The sequence below is a fragment of the Tympanuchus pallidicinctus genome, unplaced genomic scaffold, assembly GCF_026119805.1.
Source record: "Tympanuchus pallidicinctus isolate F22 unplaced genomic scaffold, pur_lepc_1.0 scaffold23, whole genome shotgun sequence".
Lineage (NCBI taxonomy): Eukaryota > Metazoa > Chordata > Aves > Galliformes > Phasianidae > Tympanuchus > Tympanuchus pallidicinctus.
The window spans coordinates 5,676,325-5,698,007 of NW_026294740.1; the positions used below are offsets into that span (position 1 = coordinate 5,676,325).

General features: G+C 53.7%; 1 protein-coding gene and 1 long non-coding RNA gene across 3 annotated transcripts in view; both read right to left on the reverse strand.

Moving 5' to 3' along the window:
• SLC38A10 (solute carrier family 38 member 10) overlaps nt 1–18,139 on the reverse strand; it is a 30,876-nt gene extending 12,737 nt beyond the window's left edge. For both annotated transcript variants that reach the window (XM_052687780.1, XM_052687779.1), the window contains exons 1-10: nt 17,994–18,139; nt 16,974–17,091; nt 13,529–13,574; nt 11,882–11,975; nt 10,901–11,044; nt 9,206–9,330; nt 6,592–6,694; nt 6,081–6,263; nt 4,078–4,189; nt 3,810–3,916 (exon numbers count right to left, since the gene is read on the reverse strand). In XM_052687780.1, the coding sequence (XP_052543740.1) occupies nt 3,810–3,916; nt 4,078–4,189; nt 6,081–6,263; nt 6,592–6,694; nt 9,206–9,330; nt 10,901–11,044; nt 11,882–11,975; nt 13,529–13,574; nt 16,974–17,091; nt 17,994–18,092 (1,131 nt within the window). In that variant the 5' untranslated portion in view covers nt 18,093–18,139. The remainder of the gene's footprint in view (nt 1–3,809; nt 3,917–4,077; nt 4,190–6,080; nt 6,264–6,591; nt 6,695–9,205; nt 9,331–10,900; nt 11,045–11,881; nt 11,976–13,528; nt 13,575–16,973; nt 17,092–17,993) is intronic.
• Nucleotides 14,819–16,967, reverse strand: LOC128082994 (uncharacterized). Its single transcript, XR_008207917.1, has 2 exons — nt 16,675–16,967; nt 14,819–16,077 (listed from the first exon to the last, which is right to left on the reverse strand). It is a non-coding gene; the product is annotated as an uncharacterized LOC128082994 (long non-coding RNA).
• Nucleotides 18,140–21,683: the final 3,544 nt, after the last annotated feature.

The window sequence follows — 21,683 nt, forward strand, 5'->3', positions numbered from 1 at the left end:
CAGCGTGAGAAAAAGCAGAAACAGCCACTGGGGAACGTGAACACAACAGGAGCTGCCACGGGCTACCGGAGGAGGGAGAAGTTGGGAAATGAAAGGGGGAGCCCACAATAGAAAGGTGAAGTCCAAAGGGAGAGGTGGGGCCGGCGCTGGGCTCCCCATTGCTGCAGAAGTGGGGTCAGAGTGGTCAGCGCCCAGGAGACGCCTTCGGAAGGAAAAGGGATCAGCAGCACAGCCAGGGAGCAGAGGGCACATCTTAGAGGGGCTGCAAAGGAAACAGAAGCAAGGTCTGCTCCCGGCCCTGTGCACAAAGAGCAGACATCCTGCAGGCCGGGAGCAGCAGGCAGGTCCCTGCCCTCCGCTTCCCCCCCCTTGCACGACCCACAGCCCTGGCAGCAACGCGGCTGTGCCGATGTCCTCCAGAAACAACAGCAGAGAGGAAGAGCATTTCCACAAAGAGGATGTATTCTGGTGCCACAGGAACCGGGAGCCATGTGGGAGAAAAGGGAAACCGTAGGAAACGGCTGAAATCACTGCTGGTTTTAAAAGGGTTTTTGTTGTTTCTTATCTTAGTAGGGAACCACGGGCTTGAATGTTGTGGATTTAAACCCCTCTGATTGTTCAACATTTAGAGTTCATCTGGGAGCTTCCCAGGGGCCAGGCTGCCCCACACCTCTGTCCTCACCCAGCCCAAGAATGCTGCAGACCCGAGTGGAGGTCTGCAACTCAGCTCCATTCCACAGAGATACCTACGGTGTGCAAAAAAAATAACAGGGAGGGAGTTGGTGCTCAAGGGACCATCGGGGCCAACCTCTGGCAGGAGGCTGACAACCTTCTGACAGGAGCAGCACATGGGCTGCAGGGACTCAGTGGTGCCTCGAGGAAGAGCAGAGGCAGAAACCACCCAACGCATTTGGGGTGGAGAAAGTGGAAGAAGCAGAGCGTGCAGAGCGGCTCTGAGCCAGCAGCTGTTCCCACAGGGGGAATCTCCTCCACCCCTCTGAGAGGGGGACCTGGGAGCCACCAAAGGGCTCCTGAACATGCACTCTGTAGGAGGAACATCCCTCCGGCCGCAGCCTCCTCCTGCCTGCAGCTCAGCACACCAAGCACCCATCTCCCGAGAGCAGCACTGGGGCCCGGCCAGGAACTTGGAAGAGGAAGTTTACGCATCCGTTTCCTCTGCTGCTTGCTTTCTCTTGGCTGTGCTTCCTCCCAGAAGAAAGCTTGAACTTTGAACAGAGGTGTCATTAGCTCAAAGCATCTCCTCTGACCACGCCTGAGCCAGCAGCACAAAGCAAGAGCCGCGTTTGCCTCAAGTGATGACATCTCCTGAGCAGCGTTGTTTTGGACACCGTGCACTGAGGGACGCTGTAAGCGCAAAGGAATGCAGAGCTGTGTCCCTCCCCTGCTCCTCCACCATGACAGCAATGCACAGCGCTGACCCAAAGCAGAGAGGGGAACGTCCCACCATGCAGCAGTGAGCACTGCCTGACCCAAGCAACAACCCCTGCAGCTCCTCTTCCCTGAGCGGGACAGCAGCAGCACGGCCTCCCAGGGAGGGGCCTCTCAGACACACGTTTGTGTCAACACTGAGAAACCAACACCTTCCTGCTGGAAGTTCAAAGCTGTGTTTACAGACCTGAGCACGACCTTCAGCAGTGTTCTGCCAACCCTCCCCAGGGCAGCGGGACACGGAGCTGTGCCGTCACAGGAACGCGCTGCAAGGAAGGGGATGCTCCTCCCCAGCTCACCCACAGGGCTCACTCCGAGCTTTTCACTCCCCTGCCTTGCTGTCACTGCTCCCTCCAGCAGCGCGCCGTCCCCACGTTGATCCCAGCTGCAGCCTAACCTGCACGTTGGCTGTGACAATTCACAGCTGGGTGGCAGAAGCCAACGTCTGGGACTGCCTGCTTGCCCTGCAGCCCTCGTGGTTGCTTTCAGTGCTGTATCATACCCTAAGTTGGCATCACCTTCCCAGCTCTACAAAACCCAACTCCAGAGCTGCCAGCTGCTCCATGCTGGACCTCACTGGAAGCCAGAGGTGGCCCAACACATGTGGAAGAAATACTGCAAGAGTTCAGATAACCCGGCAAGTCAAAGAGCTGGATGTGAGAGCTGCTGCTTTGGAAACATGTTCAGAAGGGTGCAGGTGGGGAGGCAGAACATGTACGTGTGTTGTTCAGGCAGGGGAAAGTGAGGAGGGACAGCTCTGCCCAGGGCAGCTCCTTCTCCCCCCGGACTGCCACTTTTCACAGGAGCACATTTTGATGGAGTGCAGCGCCTGGATCAAAGGAAGAAGGAATGAAGGAGGAGACCAAAGAAAGAGCTACGGGGAATGAATAAATGAGTCTCTGCAGAAGCCTGGAGGGACAAGGAGAGGGTTGGGCCCCGGTCTCAGCTCTCAGAGCTGAGGCACGGAGTGCTACGCAGCTGGAGGCGCTCCTGAGGACAGGTGTGCCCTTGCTGCAGCACTTCAGAGCATCGGTCAAAGCAAGTATGCAAACTTGACAGGCCATGGATCATTCAAGAGAAGACTGGACAGCTTGCTAGCAGCCCCTTCAAATGCCAGGGTAACCCGGGGGCTGATGCTTCAGATAAGCCCTTATTCCTCTGTGGGATTTTTGCAGGACAAATATCTCCAGTCCTGCGAGCAGCATTTCAGGTCACGCATTGTGAGCACCCCAGCGTTCAACTGCAGGCAGCTGAGAGTCGCCTTGGGCAGCCAGTGAGCTCAGCACACCCTGAGTGCAGTTTCAAGGCACTGCAGAGAAACGTTCTGGCTCGGCCGGAACAGAAAGCAAGACTTGAAAGTGCTCTTTGTTTCCCTGAAAAATCCAGGCTGGCATTCAGACTCCTGCTTGGGGTTTCAGTCAAAGAAGTTAGGACCAAAGTGTCAGAATTCAGAGGGAAAGCTGGAAAGTTGGACTATTTCCTTGTGTCAGAGAAAGCGTGGGGAAAGAAAAAAAAGCACCCTGCTTAAAAGCTTCACATACGTTTGCAAACCCACAAGTCATTAAACTCAGAAAAAGCCATTAGTTCTGTAGGACCCACAGAAATTCTTGCTCTCCCTCTGCTGACTCCGCAGTTTGCCGAAAACCTTATTCCCAGATCAGTGCTGTCGTGACTGGTGATGCTGGAGCACAGGCCTGCTAAAAGGCCACGGATTCAGTCATTGTTAGAACAAAAACAAAGCATGTTAATTTTGACCCCATAAAAGCGCAGTACTTGCAGAACCAGAGAGATCAAGCCCAGCAAAGAGCCACTTTGTTTCAGTCCCCGAGGAGGCCAATTCAAACTGGAGCAAAAGGAAAAGCTCAACTTTTAATAGCCTCTGAACGACCCCAATCTTTTAAAGATCAATTCCTGAAGCAACACCTCTACGTGTGTGTTCCCTTTTATTATTATTTTGGTTGAGACCAGAGAGCTGTAGGTCAGCAGCAAGAACCACATCGCTGAGAAGCCCTGTTTATTTTACCCAGCCCAGGTAGGCTGAGATGTAAGGTTTTATAGGCTGCCTGGATTCCCCAGTCTGTGGAGACAGAACCTGAAGCCTGTCAGAAAGCAGACTGGAGGCAGCATTTTACACAGCAAATGAAAGCTTTGCTCGCTGCTTAGAGGGATATAAAGAGCTTCTGTGCAAAATGGGGCAACCATGCACCGAGCCAGCCTGTGAGCTCCCAGCAGGACGGTCCCACCTGCGATAAGCAGCTACAGCAGGGAGCACCGAGCAGCTGCCCTCCTGCAGCCACATGAATGCTGTTCCCAGGCTCTGCACAGGGCTTAGGGGAATGCCAAGCAGCAGCATCACTGACCTGTGAACAAAGTGCATTCTTGTGGATCTTCTTGTAAATAAGAGCTGGGCAGATGAAACAAATCAGACTTCCCATCGTAGCACCTGTCAGGCCCAGGACCGTTTCCACTGGCAAAGAAGAACAAGAGGAGTCAGCAGAGCTGTTCTCTTCCAGAATCACGAGCACAGCAGCCCTTGGCAGCTGCCTGCAGTATGAGCCAGGCCATCCTACCCAGCAGAGCCAGGAAGAATGAGCACTGAGCAGCCCTTTCCCCAAATTCCTCACTCACCATTAGGGATCATGATGCCTCCTATCATAGTTCCAAACACGACAGCCAGCGTCAGGGCTTTAAAGCGAAGTGGGGGCATGTAACCCCCAGCAGCAAAGGTGCCATCTTTTTGCTGGAAGAGAAAAGAATGAACTGAGCCCCTGTTGCACACCTGCACAGTTCTGAGGCAAACACCCCTCGGGCTCCGCCAGTGGGGTAAAAGGAGCCAGGCAGACCGAACAGGGGCAGTTTCAACACCTCAGCACTGTGATCTCTGCAGCGATGGGGCAGGGGGCAGCTAGATGTAGTTGGGATAGTTTTAATACGCGACTGCATCTGAATCTTCAAAACAAGACTGACAGGAGGCACGCAGCCAAAGCTGCTGTTTTCATCCTGCCCCAAATGTGAACTGCACAGCTGTATCCGAATCCTTCTGCCAGTGATGCTGCCGCAAGTGGCCCCAAGGCCGAGGGCATGAGAAACAGGCGCAGCTGAGAAGGCAGGAGGGAGAGTGGGCACTGGGAAGAGCTCTGGTTTTGCTGCGCTGAGGCATCCCAGCACCTCCGGGAGCAGGGCTGTTCCCACCGCGTTGCAGTGTGTGGGCCGGCTCCTCCGACGTGACGGAAGACACCCCAGCTGGGCTGCAGAGGATGAGCAGAGCTGCGGGGGAGCTGCTGATGCTGGAGGGTTTCCAGATGCCCTCCATTTCCCGTCCCAGCCCACGTTCCCCGAGCAGGAGGTGTGGAAAGCACAGGATGCCACGGACCCACGTGCCCCTGAAAGCCAGCGGGCCCCCACGCTCCTGGGCACAAAGATGGGACACAAAAGCAAAGTGACACATTTGGAGCCCAGGGGAGAAGTGAGGCTTCCCCAGCACTTCCAGCCCTCCACGTCCGCTGCCTCGCTCCAGCAGCCTTCCCCCATCCCCAGATTCTCCCAACGTGAGAAAAGAGCCGGGGGCTTCTCACAGGCAGAAGTGGCAGGATTTAGAGCTATAAATTGCTCGAGTTTTATTTCCTGCCCTAAGAGGTTTCTATTTATGCAGATACACAAAGGCCTCAGAACATTCCCACAATCTCTTACTGTTATTTACTGAATACCATCGGCATGCTTAGTGCCGTACAATACACAGAGGAGAACACGCTACTGCCACAAGGGACTCACAGTCTAAATCAGACAGACCAACTATAGTCACAGCGGCTGTCTGAAGATCTGACCCTGGGAAAGGTGAACGTGTGGGAGAGGGCTGTGCTGCACTGCAGCTCCACGCTGTGTCGGCACCACGCGGCCGGGGAGACACTGAGAAGGGGAGATCTGAACCCCAAAAGGAGAAGGCTGTGCTCAGGGAGCTACTGACAAGGTGGGAAGATGGGAATTACAGCATAAGAGCAGGAATGAGCACAGGCACACAGAAGAAATGAGGCTAGGCTCTGAGGCCAGGAACAGAAGCTTGAGCTAAATGCAAAGCGAGATTGAGTTGGCCAGCAAAAGAATGCCAGCTGGAGCAGCAGGAAAGAAGGAGGCTCCTCTGTTTCCAAAAGCACATTTCTCCTTCTTTTTGAGGGAGAAAACCACCTCAGCTCTGAACTGTGCAGCACTTCCATGCGAGAGCCGAGCAGGGAAGCAGCAGCCACGTGAGCTGGGGGGCAGCAGAGCAGGGCAGGCCCCCGGCTCACAGCCCTTGCACTGCTGCCCACGGGATTCCACCGCAGAGAGGACAGGAAACTCAAAGCACCACGGATTAACCGCTCAGTAGAGCAGAATGTACAGGCTGCCATCAGCCTCCTGCTGTGCACGGCAGGCACTTAACCTGCAGTGGGAGCTGAGCATTTGTCCCTCCAGGCAGCAGCACCCACCCACGAGTCAGAAACGTGCCTCTGTCATGCAGTCCCACAGAACCGAGGCACAACTGCAGCCCAGGTCAGCAGCCAACAGCAGAAGCCAAACAGTCACAGGAGCCCTTCAACAAGCAAGTTTCCAAAGCGCACACCAAGGCAGCTCCCGGCCACACGAGAGGGTCTTACCTGCTGCTCAAAGAGAAGGGTGTTCAGCGCCTGCCTGCATGGGAGAATCATCATCGGGAAGCCCACAGCTACCGACATCATGAATCCCACTCGGATCATCTCCGTCACAAGGTTGGAAGGGAAGTTCATGAGGACATTCCCAGCAATGGCTTCGGTGTAGCTCACGTAGCCAAAGAAGCCCACCTGTCCGGCGGGAGGGGAGGTGAGCAGGGGGGGTCGGGCTCCAAAGCACGTGCACAGCAAAAGGGTGGGGGGCAATGAGTGCCCACGAGTGAGGATGAGCCAAGGAGGGAGTGTGGGGCCGCCTCCATAGGGAACCTTCTGGGAGCCCTGGCTGCAACACCCCCCAGAGCCGAGGCACCATTCCCCATTTCGTTTTGCTTTCAGCAAAGTGTCTTTGAGAATAAATACAGGTAAGGAGAACCCAGCCCCATCTGGAAACAAACCATCGCCCCCACTGCCCCTCCAGAGCGTGACTTCTGGCAAGGAAAGAGAAGGGGAAGTTTCTTACCGTAATGTAAAAGGTGGTGACCACGTTTAGGGAAGAAGCAAAGATGGAGCTCATGATTTTAACGGACGGCTCATCCAAGCTATCATAGGTAGGCAAGACCTGACTGTTGAAAAGGGTAAATTATTTGAGGAAAGTTTCTAGAAAGAGGGGAAAAAAAACCCAAACTCGAGTGCCTCAGCCCAGCAGCGAAGCCTCCCTGACACCTTCCCCCTATGGAGCATAAACACTCGCCTCTATTCCACAATTTATACTGCTAATGCCAAGAGATTGCAGAACACTCATAACTCTAAGTGTTGCAAAAATATTCCTGCTCTCCCCACCCCACCACGTGGAGCTGAACGTGTGATGTAAACATTTTGGTTCAAAAGTGTTGCAAAATTAATGGCCGTTTGCTCCACTGAGCACCAGTGGCACCAGGCCAGGCAGTGCACGGAGATTATTGTTCTTGGAGCCCTCGGCCCTGATAATTAAAGTAACGCAGTGTTTACAGAGTAAAAGCAGGAAGAAGGTTAGAGCATCACAGTGTCTAAACGAAAAGTTAAACAAACAGAACTAAATGCAGTGCCTGTCATGTTTCGGTGCTGCTGTTGGAGCTCAGTTTATAGGAAGCTGGGAGTGCTGACTGCATGGGATTTGGGGTACTTAGAGATTTGGAAAGCTCGTGGAATGCACTTTTTGACATCAGATGCATATTTTAGCAACTCATTAATGTCTGGTTATTTGAATTCAAGTGGCTGCATCCGGGCCTCATGTTACTGAAGTAATGGAGAGGAGGGGGAGCACCCTGTGAGATGGAAGGGGGCATCCCCAGCTCCAGTGGGCAAAAAGCCACAAACAGAAAGTGTGTCAGGCAGAGGAGCAAAATCCTTAACCCTTAATCCCTGAACTTCAAGGGGCTCTGCACGAAGTGAGCTGAGCATCCGCACGAGGAGCCAAGCACGGCCCTCTGCTGCAGGACTGCCTCACACAGCTCCTCTGCACCCAGCGCCAGCTGCCTGCAGGGACTGATGCTCACAGGGGCAGTGAGCACCCATTGGTCCTGTCCCCACTTTCAGCAGAACAACCACCGGCAGAAATCAGGGGTTTCCTCCTGCAGAGCTCCTCCTGACCCCCCCAGGGCTCGGTGTCACAAGGAGGCTGCAGCCCAGGCGGCGCTGCGTCCTCCTGTTCCATCCTCAGCCCCGGAGCAGATCTCCATGTCGCACACCTGTGGAGCAGTGACCCACTTTGTGAGCTCTGCAGCAACAGGCCAGCTTCTAAAGAGCCAACGGGTTCAGACTTCCAAGTAAATTAAGGTCAGCTTTTCAAGGTACAATAATAGTGCCTTTATTTTTCCTTACTGCACGCATGCTGCATTTACACGCTGAAGGAGCTTTGTTTCAAGTCACAATTACGTATTTTTCAAAAGGTGATTCAGAGGTTCAGCAAAATCAAACCTATCCAGCTGAGAAGAACACTCTTATAAGGACTGCCTGGGCTGGGGCAGCACATTGCCCCAACCCTTGGAAAAAACACTCTGCTTTTGGTTTAACTTGCCACGTAAGTGCAGTGATGGAGTCTATATTTAGGTACGTGCACACTGCTCCAGACCAAATGATTTCCCTGCGTTTCCAGCTCCCCGCAGTGCTGTGCTGGGTGCTGTGTGGGCACGACCACATAAAACAAAAGAAACTACAAAAACTCCAAAATACAAACTAGGTAAAGCTGTACAAGAATACAGCTCCCCTCGCCAGTTGTAATGGAGACATTACCAGCAAGGCTGGAACGTGCTCGGGTGGGGACCGAGCTGCCAAGAGAGCCCATAAGTGGAAAAAGATGATTTGGATGGTGTGTGTGGGTGTAAACACAGCAGTCTGAACAAATTTTATCTGTCACATTCATTTGCTGTTGGCATGCTACCCGTTTGCTAGAACTACAGGGGGGAAAGCCCAGCTCTGCCAGCCTTCCAAATGAGGATGGTCTTTTCCGTGTCCACATTTGGATATACGTTTCTATTTCAGGCCTGTTACTATTCTGGCTGGGCACGTATTGCTCACTTGCCATTTTGGTGCAGAAGGTAATGCAGCTAGAAACGTGAAAATAGCCTGTTGTCATCCTGCCCTCCTGCATGCCAAAGGAAAGCCTTGTGAAAAGCAGGTAACTGGAAACATGCAAACAGCTACCCAAAGTCAGTGACTCTGTGGTCCTCTTCTGTGTATTTGCAAAGTGATTTGGGGTAGCAGAGGGCATGCACTGCCCTGCAGGAGCCCTTGGGAGCACACAGCCCCACTGCCCTCCCTGGTACTGATTCATTCTCTACAAGAAACAGGGGAAATCCATTGCTTATGCAGCTGTCCTGAAGCAACGTGCATTACACTGAGGAGCTGTTTGGCCCAAAAGATGTCATGTTGCCTAAATAGAATAACTCCCAAGTGAAACACAGCTCCCTCCCTAGGTAACAAGAAGGGTCACAACTGACAGAGATGCTGTGCTTCCGCAGGCTGTAAAATACGTGGATTAAAATAAAATAGGAAACCAGATGGTGCGTATCCCATGCGGATCCTTACGACCCTCCTCCCTCACAAAAAGGCACTGCACACCACAACAGCCAGGAGTGGGAAGGGTGGGTACTTACGACTGACAGGCAAAAGACATGCCAAAGATGGGGATGCAGCGAAAAATGCCCTCCCAGCGTGTGTAACTAACTTGCTGCAGCCACTGCCCGCTGAAGAGGCCGTGCTTGAAGGACGACAGCACGATCTGCAGCCAAGAGAAGGAAAAGGGGGTAAGATCCAGCAGGAATGCCAGCAGCGGGACGCAAGGCAGCTCGGTGAGAGCAATGCCTGCTGTGCCACGGCCTGCTCTCAACCCCCCCCCCCCTCACCCCACCCCACATACTCTAATAGTGCTCCAAGCATCCTCACCGGGCCCCTTGCCACCGTGGGCCCTGGGTCTATTTTGTGGCAGTTCCCCCCCCCCGGTTTGATGCCATCAGCAGCACACAGCAGGGTGGGACCATTTCCACCGACACGTTTCACCACGAGACTTATTGTTCCCAGACATTTCTTTTGCACTTTTCTTTTTTCAAACAGGAAGCCAACGTTTGCCTCGGAGAATCGTCTTCAACAGAGACAGACAAAAGTTCCTAAGAAGGACCCCACCAGCACACTGCTGCTGCAGGAGCACTCAGCACCGCCAGCTCAGTGGGGACAGGGAGAAACTTCAGGAAAACAAGGGGAGCAAGGCACCCAGCTCAGGCACAGGGGCTCTTTTGCCACTGACGAGGAAGCTGGCAGACATTGGGTTGCACAGGAAACAGAAGGTAAATACGTCTGAATGCCTGTTTATAATATCCCCTGAATAGGGGTTTTCTAATCCCCAGAGATTACTTTTAGTGCAGCCAACTCTCATGAAATGTTGTGGTTTTCTTAAAGGCACAGCTTCTGGAACACACCAGTTTTGTGAAACACTCATTTACAGTTTCCAGCTTCATTACAGCTCAGAACTGTAACGCAGCCCAATCTACAGAAAAAAAAAAAAGTTAAATACGTGGAATTTCCACTCCTCCCTTTTCTTTCTTTTGCTTCAGCTCTTCCAGGCCTGAAATTTGGTGGAGACAGGGCTGGGGCTCCGTGATCAAGCAGCCTGAGCATCAGTCTCCACCTCTCAGTACATGGTGCTATGTGATGAAGCTTGGCCAAGCCAAACAGAACGAGCTTTGGACAACCCTCAGCTCACCCTACTTGATCTAAATGGTCAATAATCCATTTATCTCAGTAAAGGAAAATGCTTCTAGAAAAATCTCTGAAGAAATACACACCATGTGTCAGAGCTGAGAGCTTATGAAGTTTCCAGAGCACAAGAAGCAGAAATGCAATCACACTTGTTGCCTGACAGACATTCACCACTGGCTGCAAAGAAAGCACGCAAAGCCTGTGCTCTCTTCCCTCTGCACATTACAAACACTGAGGTTTCAAGGCAAAGCACCAACGCGTGATAAAAGCCCTCGTGTTTCCAGGCACTTTCTCCCCACATCTTCTATCCTCTGATTTCTACGTCGGAGCTCTACATTATATGACATCAGTGAGCAGAATAAACCACAATTCAATCTGCTCGCCGCCGCAATCCGTTGCTTTGTAGCGGCACGCAGATCTGCCATCAGCTCCTGCTCTGTGCTCCTTCCCCACAAGCCCAGCACACGGGCAGCAGCTCAGCCCCCTTCCAGGCCCTATCAGTGCTATGTACCAGGAAGGACACGTTGCGCTCGAGCCCTGCGCACAGTGAGCACCTGTGTGAGCCAAGTGGGAAACCTCCCATCACCAGTACTCACCACGAACATGAAAACGGTGTAGAAGATGAGAGCCATGGCGCTGAATGACTGTATGGAGGCCATCATGTTCCTCTGGAGGCTCAGGGGAAGCACGATGCACAAGGAGACGGCGAAGAGCAGCACGATGCGGAAGCTGCCAGACACCTGGAGAGGGAGCAGCACACAGAGCACGTTCAGAACGCCTCACCACATCAGTAAAGCAACTCCCTGATGCAATTCTATAGGTATTTAAAGACTCAGTGCTGAAAGCTTGCCATTTCTAGAGCTGGGTCTGTGATTAGCTCAGACAGTCACTGGGTGCCACTGTTGCTCTGCACAGTACGTGACCGGTCCACCCTGAAGTGGAAGTATTGGGCTGGGGGCAGAGAGGGGAGGGGGCTTGAAACACTAATCCAGCACAAGAGATTTGAGTATTTTCCATGCAATTAAATAAAAACTGAACTTACTTGGGGAATGGGAGATTGAAGTCTTGAAAATTCTGATCCAGAAAATTAATCAAAAAACTCACATTGGTATTTATTATAGCAGAACACTCTGGAATGCTTGGAAATATTTAATACCTAATTTGGCTGCAGCCACAACGCATCTTTTTAACTTCACAGTCCCTTAATCAGAGCTTAGCAGCATCAGGAGGAGCAGATAACAGCCCCGCCAGGAGCACAGGGGTGCGAGGGGTACCGGCTCAGACAGAGGAACTGTCTGTCACCACCTGGCAGGGGGAGGCATTAGGGCAGAAACATCGGATCTCCTTCGTTAATCTGCTCCAGAATTAATAGCGACCAGTATTAAAGGGGTGTTTTGCTGGCAGTGCCTTAAGGGAGGTTTTGCACATCTGATTGTTTCCTCTACTTCTGAGCCACTAAAGCTTCCCTGCAGGTGCCCCCACAGCAGCTCGTGGCCCCCTGAGCACACGCTGCTCCATTTAAGGGAACTGGGAGCACTGCCTGCACAGCAGCTGCAATGCAGCGAGGATTGATTTACCTGAAATCCAAGCAGCTGGGCAAAGAAGTTGGACCCCAAGTCACCAATGACAACATAGAAAGCAATGCAAGTTCCCAGCATCAGCCCAATCATGCTGCAAAACAACAAAGTACGGAGAGATTAGGAGGCTGAAGCAGGAAGCCTGGAAGGCAGCCGCAGCACAGGTTTAGCACAGACGCTGCGCCCAGCCACAACAGCTGCAGATTGCTCACAATCCTCCTGCACTCTCCCGTTGACCAAGAGGCTTCCAGAGGATACAAAGAGTGCATTTAAAGGGACTTAAGAGAAAATCCACGCAGGCAGTTGCTCGCTCATCTGCAGAGGTGAAGCAGGCTCAGCACGCCTTGCTTCAGCGTACATCCACCCCTAACTGCAGACAACTTTCCAGCACGACACAAAGGAGATGAGGCCCAGATTTTACCAATCTCACACTGGAGATGTTTGGCAAGAAATGAAGCCAGTCCTCCATCTACAGGGATACAGTGGGGCTGTGCATCAGAACGAGCCCTGCTGGAGCCAGAGCTCTTAACACGGCTCTTAGCAGCTCGGCTAAGGCCAGCAGCTCTGCATTCAGCCCCAGCAACCTAAACTTGAGGAAACTCTATCCACCTCTCCCCCACAAGCAGCATCTCAGCCAGAGACGTGGCTCTGCTAACACGTGCATCAGTTTAACTGCTGTTTGGAGCCACAGAAGAAACAGACCTTAGGGATGGCAAGAACTCCTTTATTTCTTGGAAAAACATTTAACAGAATCAGCAAGAGGTCCTCCCAGGCGCACCCCCTGCAGCAGGGCCCTACCATGAAAGCCTTGGTAATAGCTCAGCTCTCAAACTTCCTTCCACAAAACGGACCACACTTTAATGAAAAGATTGTAGCACAAACTGCTTCTCCTCCCATTCACGGACCACTTTCCCTCCCGTTTCCAATTATAGCATCCCTGTGGCAACTACAGCGACTGCTTGCATGGACAAGTCACTTTGGAGAAATATTTGGTGTATTTTTAGCGTTCTGTAGCAATCTGCAGATGGGAACAGAAAATGAGCCGGCATCACTGCCCGGCCAGAGCTCAAGATGCCTCCAACAGAGAACCTCCTCTAGGAAAAACAGCACGGTGACACCATCCCACTGCCCATCAGGGCTTCTGAACGCGACCTGCCAGGGATTTGCTGCTGGGGTTGGGGTCACACGAGGCGCAGGAGCCCAGCAGCTACCAGGCTGGAGAGCTCTCGTGCTGCCCCAGGGACAGAGCTGTGCCACCAGGCGCCCCCAGCAGCCGGGAGCAGGAGGCACAGGGCAGCTCCAGGGCACATCCATGGCATGGGCTGCTCTCCTGTGAACTCCCAGCAACCCTGGCAGGGATCCCACCCCTGGAAACCAGCCACCAGCAACATGCCCGTGAGTTCACAGCAGAGCAGGAGATGGGTTTGCTCTCCAGCTGCTGCATCCCATGCCCCACAGCTCCTGCCTGCATAGAAGATGAAGCACACGGGCATCTCGCTCCTCTTTCTTGCTCAAGTTCTGTAGGTGGCAGGGAAAGCTTTTGGGACCGGGGAGGGCAGGGGAGTAATAAATGAGCACAGCAATGCCACAGAGCATTGTCTTCATTAAAGAGAGACAAACTATTCCAGCTTTAAAGCAATAGATTACCTTGTTTCCACCAACATTTTCCCTGCTTTTCCATAGGCGTGAAATGCTGGCATAAGAGAGGGAAAAAGAAGAAAAAAAAAAATGCAGTTAATTAAAGAAAGGTCCAGAACGGTGCACACATCAGTTAGAAATTAATCAATGCTAGTGACAAAGGGCACTTGAGCAGGAAGCCACCAGCACTGCATTTGGGGGCCGCTTTCCCTTCCCACCGTCCCATTTTCTTTTTCAGACGTGCCCTCCACAAATTGAAAACCACATAAGACAGGAAAGAAAAAAAAAAGACGAAGGGAAGACAGAAAGCAGGTTATTTTTCCTCCTTTTTTTTTTTTTCCTCCCCCCCTTTTTTATGTTAAAAAAAAAGGCAGTGTGAAGTAGCAGTCACACATGGCAACCATTAAAAGAAAGTCAGCGCGGAAGAGAAAATATGCACGTATGAGATGCTGTGTGGCAAAAAGTTACTGCAGTGCACAATTTCAATCACAGTCGCATTTTTATTTTTATCTTCCCACTCGAACTGAACCGCCTGACGTTGCTGGATGGGAGAGCTGAGCCGGTGCCCAGAACGCTCAATCCCATCCCCAGAATACCCAGCACTCACAGCCCACACCAAAGGGCTGCTGCCAAGAGGCTTCTTCTCCCTCCCATCCTTGGGTTGTAGCTCGTAGCAGAAAGCCATCAGTAGTCTTTAAATCATTGGGGGTTTTTTTTCTTAAAAAGAAAAAGCCAAGAAAACCGGGCGTATTTTTAGCTCCATCTCACTGGGTAGAATGTGAATTGAGACCTCGAGTTCCAAAACCAGACCACAGTGCCCGCTTGTCAGCGTCCCGCAGAGCTCCAACACCACCCACCGCCCCCTGGGCTGCCTTTGTCTGCTCCTGAGGCACCGCACAGAGCCCCGGAGCCCACCAGAAAAACCAACTTTCCTCACTTCTGGAAGCTCCTTCTGTTATTTTTAAATATTAACTTACAAACGATGATTTTCTTTGGGCTCGGCTTGAGTTAAAAATTAAGGAAACAACATGTTCTCCCACAGAATGAAGGAGGGGAAGGGGGGGGAAAAAAAAGCACAGCAGGAGACCCACAGCAGAAAAATAAACTGGCTTTGTTATGTGGGGCAGTGCTGAAAATAGCCCAGGGCTCGACGACAGACGGGGCGGAAGCGGAGCGCAGCGGCAGCAGCACAGCGCAGTGCAGCTCCAGGCCTCCAGCTCTCACCCACTCTGGAAGGAGAGGTGTGAGAGAAGAGGCAGTGAGAGGACTGGGGATCCTCCTGGAGCCCAGAGCACCGACCTCCAGAACCGTTGCTGCCACGGCACCGATTCCACCAGCTCCTTTTCCCAGCACACAGAAGCGCAACTCCGGATAACATCGCAGCTGCTGCTGATTTTGAAGCTTGAGGTGCTGAGAGCCAGTCTGTTTCCTTGGCTGTTCTGAAATTATGCTCTAATGAAAGCAAGCCTTCAAACGTTATGTCAGATGTCCCCATTTGGGGACATGGGAAAAATTGGATCCTTCATCTTCCGGAGGAGGAAGGAGACGGCGGCTCTAAAATACATTGTACAGCAAAACGTCTCCAGAATGGGATCTGTAGGTGCCTAACGAAGCTGGGCAGAGCTGAACCTGCTCAGAACTACAGAAGCCCTTTCAAGCCAAGTGTGGCTGCCACGAGCAGGTCACGTCCCAGCACTTGTGGCTGCAGAGAGCTGACCCAGGCTGCTGGGCCCTGCACACCCCCTTTGGCAGCTGCAAGAGGAGGCATTACTCCATTTCTGGTTGCAGTTTCCCTGGGAACTGCCTCCTTTCTTGCCCCACATCTTCCAAGCTGCTTCCCTTCCACGCAGAGCAGTGTTGAAGAGCACAGGATTTCAAACAGCCAAGCCCTTCACACAGGCAGCGATGCAGGGAGACAACATCTGAGCCGGATCTCAGCCCGTGATGAGCCTGGCTCTTCTATAGCTGGAAGCTCTGTGCTCCTCCGGAAGGGGCCGGCTGCCTGAAGTTACACTGCAAAACTTTCTTCCATCTTTAAACCCTGCCAAAGCCTCCCATAGAATCAGCTGCGGGGACTGCCAGGATCTCTCACAGATGTACCGGGGCCCAAGCACACGGTGACAAAGGCTGTCTGTGTGGAGCTGCTCAACCTTGATGCATTAGGATGCATTATAGGAGCGTTGCCTTTCCTCCCAGCGTCTTCCCCTCCTGGTTGCTCGAGGTGGCACCTCTCCCAGAGCGCGGGCAGAGAGCAGAGGCACTTCTTTGTGCCAGTGCCCGCCTGCCAGGGGGTGCCAGGAAGCTGGGAAGCATTACTGGCCTCTGTGTATTCGAGCCCCTTGGCTGCGGGAAGCACGGAGGACCCCTTCTTCCTGGGAGATGCTCCAAGGTGGAGGGGACTCTCTGTACTCGGGTGAGAGGGAAGCAGCAACAAAGGCTCCTTGTCAGAGCAGGGAGCAGCAGCGCAGGCAGCTGGGAGAGGAGGGGCTGGGCCGAGGCGGCGCCACCTGAGGGCTCTGCACTAATCCAGCCTTGCTTCCAGGGCAGGGGCACGGCTGCTAAAACCACAACAATCTTTTAATTATTATTATTATTATTTTTTAAGCTTGTAGCAAAGGATAAAGATGCAAAGCGTGGTAACAGGACCTCGGGTATCCTGAGCATGGTGGAAATCCATCTGTCAACAACGCAGTGACCAAGCGAGCCATGCAGTTCTTTAACTCTTTTACCAAAAGCGATGCCAGCCAACTCTCCACTCACCCAAACAAGAGAAACCAAGCAAACAACCACGTTGTTTCACATGCCAGCTGAGAGCACGGGAACCCGACCACCTCCTCCTGCTCCCCAACTCAGTCAGAAGAGCAGAGAGGTCACAGCAGAGGCCAGCACTGGCACCGCGCAGAGGCTGGCAGACGCTGCCAAAACCTCACACATGAATCTTGCAGATGTTTTTATTTTCTTGGCCACTTGGAACTTTCAATGCTGTTTCCTCTCTGCTCCCCCTGCTCTGCCATAAATGCACACACGGCTCAGACCCAGGCAGCCCGAGCTCCATGCCAGGCTCTGCTGGCAGAACCCAATGTCCTCGGCAGCATGCTGGGTGGGGAAGCTCGTGGCTTTCATGCTGAGACCAATAATTTACACCAGACACCCACCAGGCCAGCTCCCGAAAACTTGGGTTTTGATCAGTCAGCACTGCATCTCCTCCCCTGCCCTGCAGAGTCAAAACAATTCTGTGCCTATTAACTTCCCTGTCAAGAACAGAATTAAGCCCTCGTATCCCCCCGGGGACAAGGCACGGGGGAAGAGCCTGACAGAAGAACAAAACACAAATTGAAAACTACATCAAGAAATCATTTGGTTTTCCAACAATATCAGTGAAAAAGTTGTAAATTAAGAGGTCAAAGTAAAACCACAGTTAAAATAAGCAAGCCCTGGAGCTGGAAATTCTCACCCAGGCCGGGGTAGGTCCTGCGCTTGCTGAGATTGGCCGATTTCACCAGGAACATGCAGGATTGATGAGTCATCCAAGAACAGAAAATCAAGAGCAGAGCTCCCAGGACAATGCCACACTGCAAAGGAAGAGGAGAGGGAAAGAAGACAAGCGCAAGATGGAAAGTCAGGCACTTTGGGCAGTCTCACTCCCACGCCTTGCTGCCTCCAGCCTCCCCCGTGCATCTTCAGCCACATTTTCACCTGCTCAGGGAGTTCTCCAGCTCCCCTGCAGCCAGGACAAACATGATGTATGAGCTCAATTTAACTCTTCCTGCAGCCTGAGGACCACACAGCTGTGCTAGCATGGAGGGGTGAACTGGAGGCATTTGTGAAGCACAGTTGGATTTGATGATCTCAGAGATCTCTACCAACCTGAATGATTCTATGACTCACGCCATGAGACCAGCGCATCCCCAGGGCTCTGCAGCCCTCATTACGTTCATGTAAACAACAGAGCCACACCTAAGCACGAGATCCAAACCCTTACCCACACACTTATTGAATAAGCACTACCTAACAGCACACAGACATTATCGAGCCGCCCTGCACTGCAGGACAGGTGTGCAGAGGTAGATGTCACACGCAGGCTGCTTTTCAAGCAGGTGACTTTAAAGGAGCAAAAGCAGCAGCAGGAGCCCCTAACACCAGACACTCGTTGTGCTGGGGCCGAACCAGGTGCGGCTGCAAGGCCAAGGCAGGTGGCTCGGCACCCGCAGGACTCACACACGGGCACGGTGCTCAGCGCTTCTCTTCAGCTCTAGTAACGGTGAGAACGACTGCGGGAAGGCCGCACAGCACAGAGCTGGGGGCCCCGTGGCACAGAATAAGGCTCTGGACGCAGCCAGCTCCTGCCCTCACACCGCCACCCCGCCGCTCCCGGCCCCTTCCCGTGGCTCCGGGACCCCCCAGCGGCTGCCCCCGGGCTGCCCCCGCCCTACCGAGGATGGCCGTGAGCCAGGCACGGCGCGGCACGGCTCACCTGGCGGAAGCAGAAGGGCACTGTGAGCACGCTGACGCCCACGATGCTGTTCACCACGTTCATGATCAGGCCCCAGTTGGAGCCCGCGGCCGCCGCCATTGCCCGCGGCGGGGCCGCCCCGCAGGGCCCGGCCCGGAGCCGCCCCTCCACCCCGCCCCGCCCCGCGGGTCCCCTCAGCCACCCGCCATGGCGGCACCGGCACCGGCCACAGCGGCACTTCCGCCTTCCGTTGCTCCGCTGGCGCTTCCGGGAAGTGGGGCGGCGGGCAGCGAGACGGGAGGGATGGAGCGGCCTGCGGCGGCGCTCTTACCGTCTTGGAGGACCGCGCACACTGCTCCGGGAGGACTGAGGGGAGGGAGAGGGCGGGGAAGTTTTGTTTTAGGGCTGCTGGCAGAGGCGGAAACGGGATGACCTCTTCGGGCCCAGCATCCAAGAGTCAGGAAAATGCGTTTATAGTCATGCACGTGCATGCACGCACATGTATATCGATGCACATACACACGCATGCAAAGGCACATATAAGCAATGAATGCATGCATATGCATGAGCGTTTAAGTACATGCGTGTACACCCAGGCACACGTGTGACACACACACACATACATATACGTGCATGCGCACATGCGTGCACATTCAATCCAAGCAATCTCTCTGGGCTCAGCTCCTGCTCTGCTCATGGGTTCATGCGTGCACATGTGGGCGTGCATCTGGCTGTTGTGTGCATGTGTGTGCGGTGCAGATGGTGCTCAGGCATGGGTGGATCAAAGCCCTTGTGCAGTGCTTCCCAATGAGGGTGCGGAGGCTTTGCAAGGGATCAACCCTTAAAAAAGGGGAAGGAATAAAGGGATGCCCACCACCCACAGGCTGACTCGCTCTGCAGGCATGGTGGCGGGTCGGAGCGGTGCAAGCCAACTGCATGTTCCCATTGGAACAAAATCCACAGCGCTTGTATAATTTGCAGCAATTGCAATGGGTAACCACAAGAATTTGCTCTACAAAAGGTTTGCAGGGAGGTGGAGCATGCCTGCCTAATTCCCTCCAGGTGCTGCCGGGGTTGAGGAGGCAGCACTGACTGCTTTGTGGTGCTCTGACATCAAAAACCCCATGAGAGACGTGGCCCCAGCAGCAATGAGGGCTGCCCCTCTTTTCATCCCAACCCCCCTGTTCTGGCTTAAGGTTGCCCAGCTGGAATGGACCTGTGTGGACAGAGCACACAGATGGGAATGGTGATGGTACTGGTCACAGAGGGAGGATGGCATGGGGAAGACAGCAGTGCCCAGGTGTGAGAATTGGAACCAGTAGCACAGGGCAAGAGCTGGAGGGGCCGCAGCACCTGGGAATGGGATATAGTACCCAGATATGGGACATGGAACACTGGTACAGGACGTCATACCCAGATATGGAACGTTGTACTCAGACATGGGACAGGGTACCATATAGGATGTCATGCCCAGATACTGGATGCAGCACCTGGACACAGGACGTAGCACCAGGATATAGGATGCACTACCCAGGCCTGGTGCATGGCACCCAGATACGGAATGCTGTATCTGGACATGGGACATTTTCCACTGTGACCTCCTCTCAGCCCCCCACACTCTCTGCAGCAGCAGAAGCACTGCCACAACTCCAGGGCTGGGGGTTCCCCTCCCCAGTTGTCCCCAGCTGTGGGGCTGGATGTCTCCTACCCAAGCAGGCACAGAACCTGGGACACAGCTGCCCATCTGGCTGGGAAGGGAGAGCACCTCACTGCTGCACCAGGACATCTGCACTGAGTTAGAGGGGAAATCATGTTTATCCAATTAGTTTTACATGGCCCCTAACTCAACACTGGCAGAAAAAAGGGCTCAGGTGGCTTCCCCACATGCTGAAAGGCCACCAGGAGCCCAGCGAGCACTGCAACACCGCACTGTGGGACGTGCAGCCTCAGGATGGGTAGTGCAGCACCCTGCCAAAGCTCAACTTCTGGAGGCCCCAACCCCTCTGGTGATGCCCTGACTGTGATACCAACTTCCCTACCACTGTCTCCAGCCCAGGGGGGATTTGGCATCCATCTGCTTTCACCACTGCTGCCCATTTCCCTGTTTCTCTTTTCTTCCCACTATCGATTTTTTTTTGCTTTCAAAAGCAAACCCTCCTCAGGCAATTTTTAAAGCCCAAGTGATGAATTAAACTCCATTTTTTCTCCCCATTAAAAAGAGGAAATCAGGTAGGTATTGCTGCTGCAGCCAGTCTGACACAAGACTGCAGAATTCATCCCTGGCTGCCTGCATGCAGGGCAGTCCCACAGGGCAATGTGTTTCCAATTGCTGTGTCCCCAACCTCTCTGCAATGCAAACCATGTGCAGATGCTCACCTGCAACCCATCAGCACCCCGCTACCGAACAACACGGCCCCAGCGCTGCAAGGAAAGCAGGGGGAGCCAAAAGCAGCCTCCAGCAGAGAGACAGTAGGGTGGTGCACCACCTCCAGCCCTGTGCTGCACAGCTCGGGCTCCTCCAAGCAGCCCTACAGTACGCCCTCAGCTGCATCCCCACACGGGGTCTGCTGGGACCCCCAGCTCAGAGCTGCCCCCAGCCCCAATCCCTCCTGCTCCGGTGTGGGGAGCCCAGGAGAATAAGCAAGGTCCTGAGGGGCTGCAGGCAGCTGCAATTAATCGTAATTAGAAAAGGTGGCTGAAGGGCAGCTCAAGATCTCTGTTTTATGAAAATGCATCCAATCCCCACGAGGGTCTCACGCTGCTGCGCTGGGGCAGAGCTTTTGTCCTGTGCTGCTCAGTGGGGGAAGCACGCTCACACATGCGTGTGTGCTCACGTGTGTCTGCACCTCGCTGAGCAGAGCAGCAGGAGAGAGCAAGCAGCGGGTTTGCAATTGGCAGAGCTGGTGCACTGAGGCCGTTCAAGGCTGCAGCCCAGAGGGGGGGACACACAGGGACACCCTAACCCTAATCCTGTCCCAACAAAGCAACCCACTCCACTCCTCCCACCGCAAAGGTCAAAGCCTGGCAGAGCCTGGGAAGAACCCAGCAAGTATTTTAAAACATAAATTAAAACAAATTGCTTTTTTATATTGCAAATAAGGGCAGTTTTATCGTTTTTATTGCATAACAACCATTAATGAAGTGCAGTTTCAGGTCACCTTAATTGCTCGGAGACTAAAGTTCAATCCATCGTTGCGTCGCGGGCTGGAGGACACCGTGTGTCATGTGGGGACCTGGCAGGTTGGAAGCAAGAATAAATTTATGGTTGCTATTAGGAAATGGAGAAGAGGGTTCTGTCTGTGCAGGCATTCAGCCCAGAGGAGCAGAGTAGGTACAAAGCACAAACCTTCCCAGGGGGAAACATAGGGAGGATGGGAGATGTCCTTGGTGGACCCTCAGGTTCCCTTCCATCACAGGAAACGAGGGACACCGCGGACGGGGAGCTCCGTACTGCAGATATCGCAGATTTGGGCCGAGAAGGGACAGACCCACGAGGGTGCCAGCACCGGGCCTGGCGCAGGGCGCGCGCGGGGGTGATCGAGAGCCGGCGGGACGACACGAGTTTGCGCCAGACACAGAGCAGCGTCCTACCCGCACCCCCGGGGCAGCTGCGAGCACGGCGTGGGCCTGCGGGGATCACACGGACACGCGCGGGACACGCACGACGCGCGCCTCGCTCGTCCGTCCCGCGCGAGCACAGACCCTCCGGTG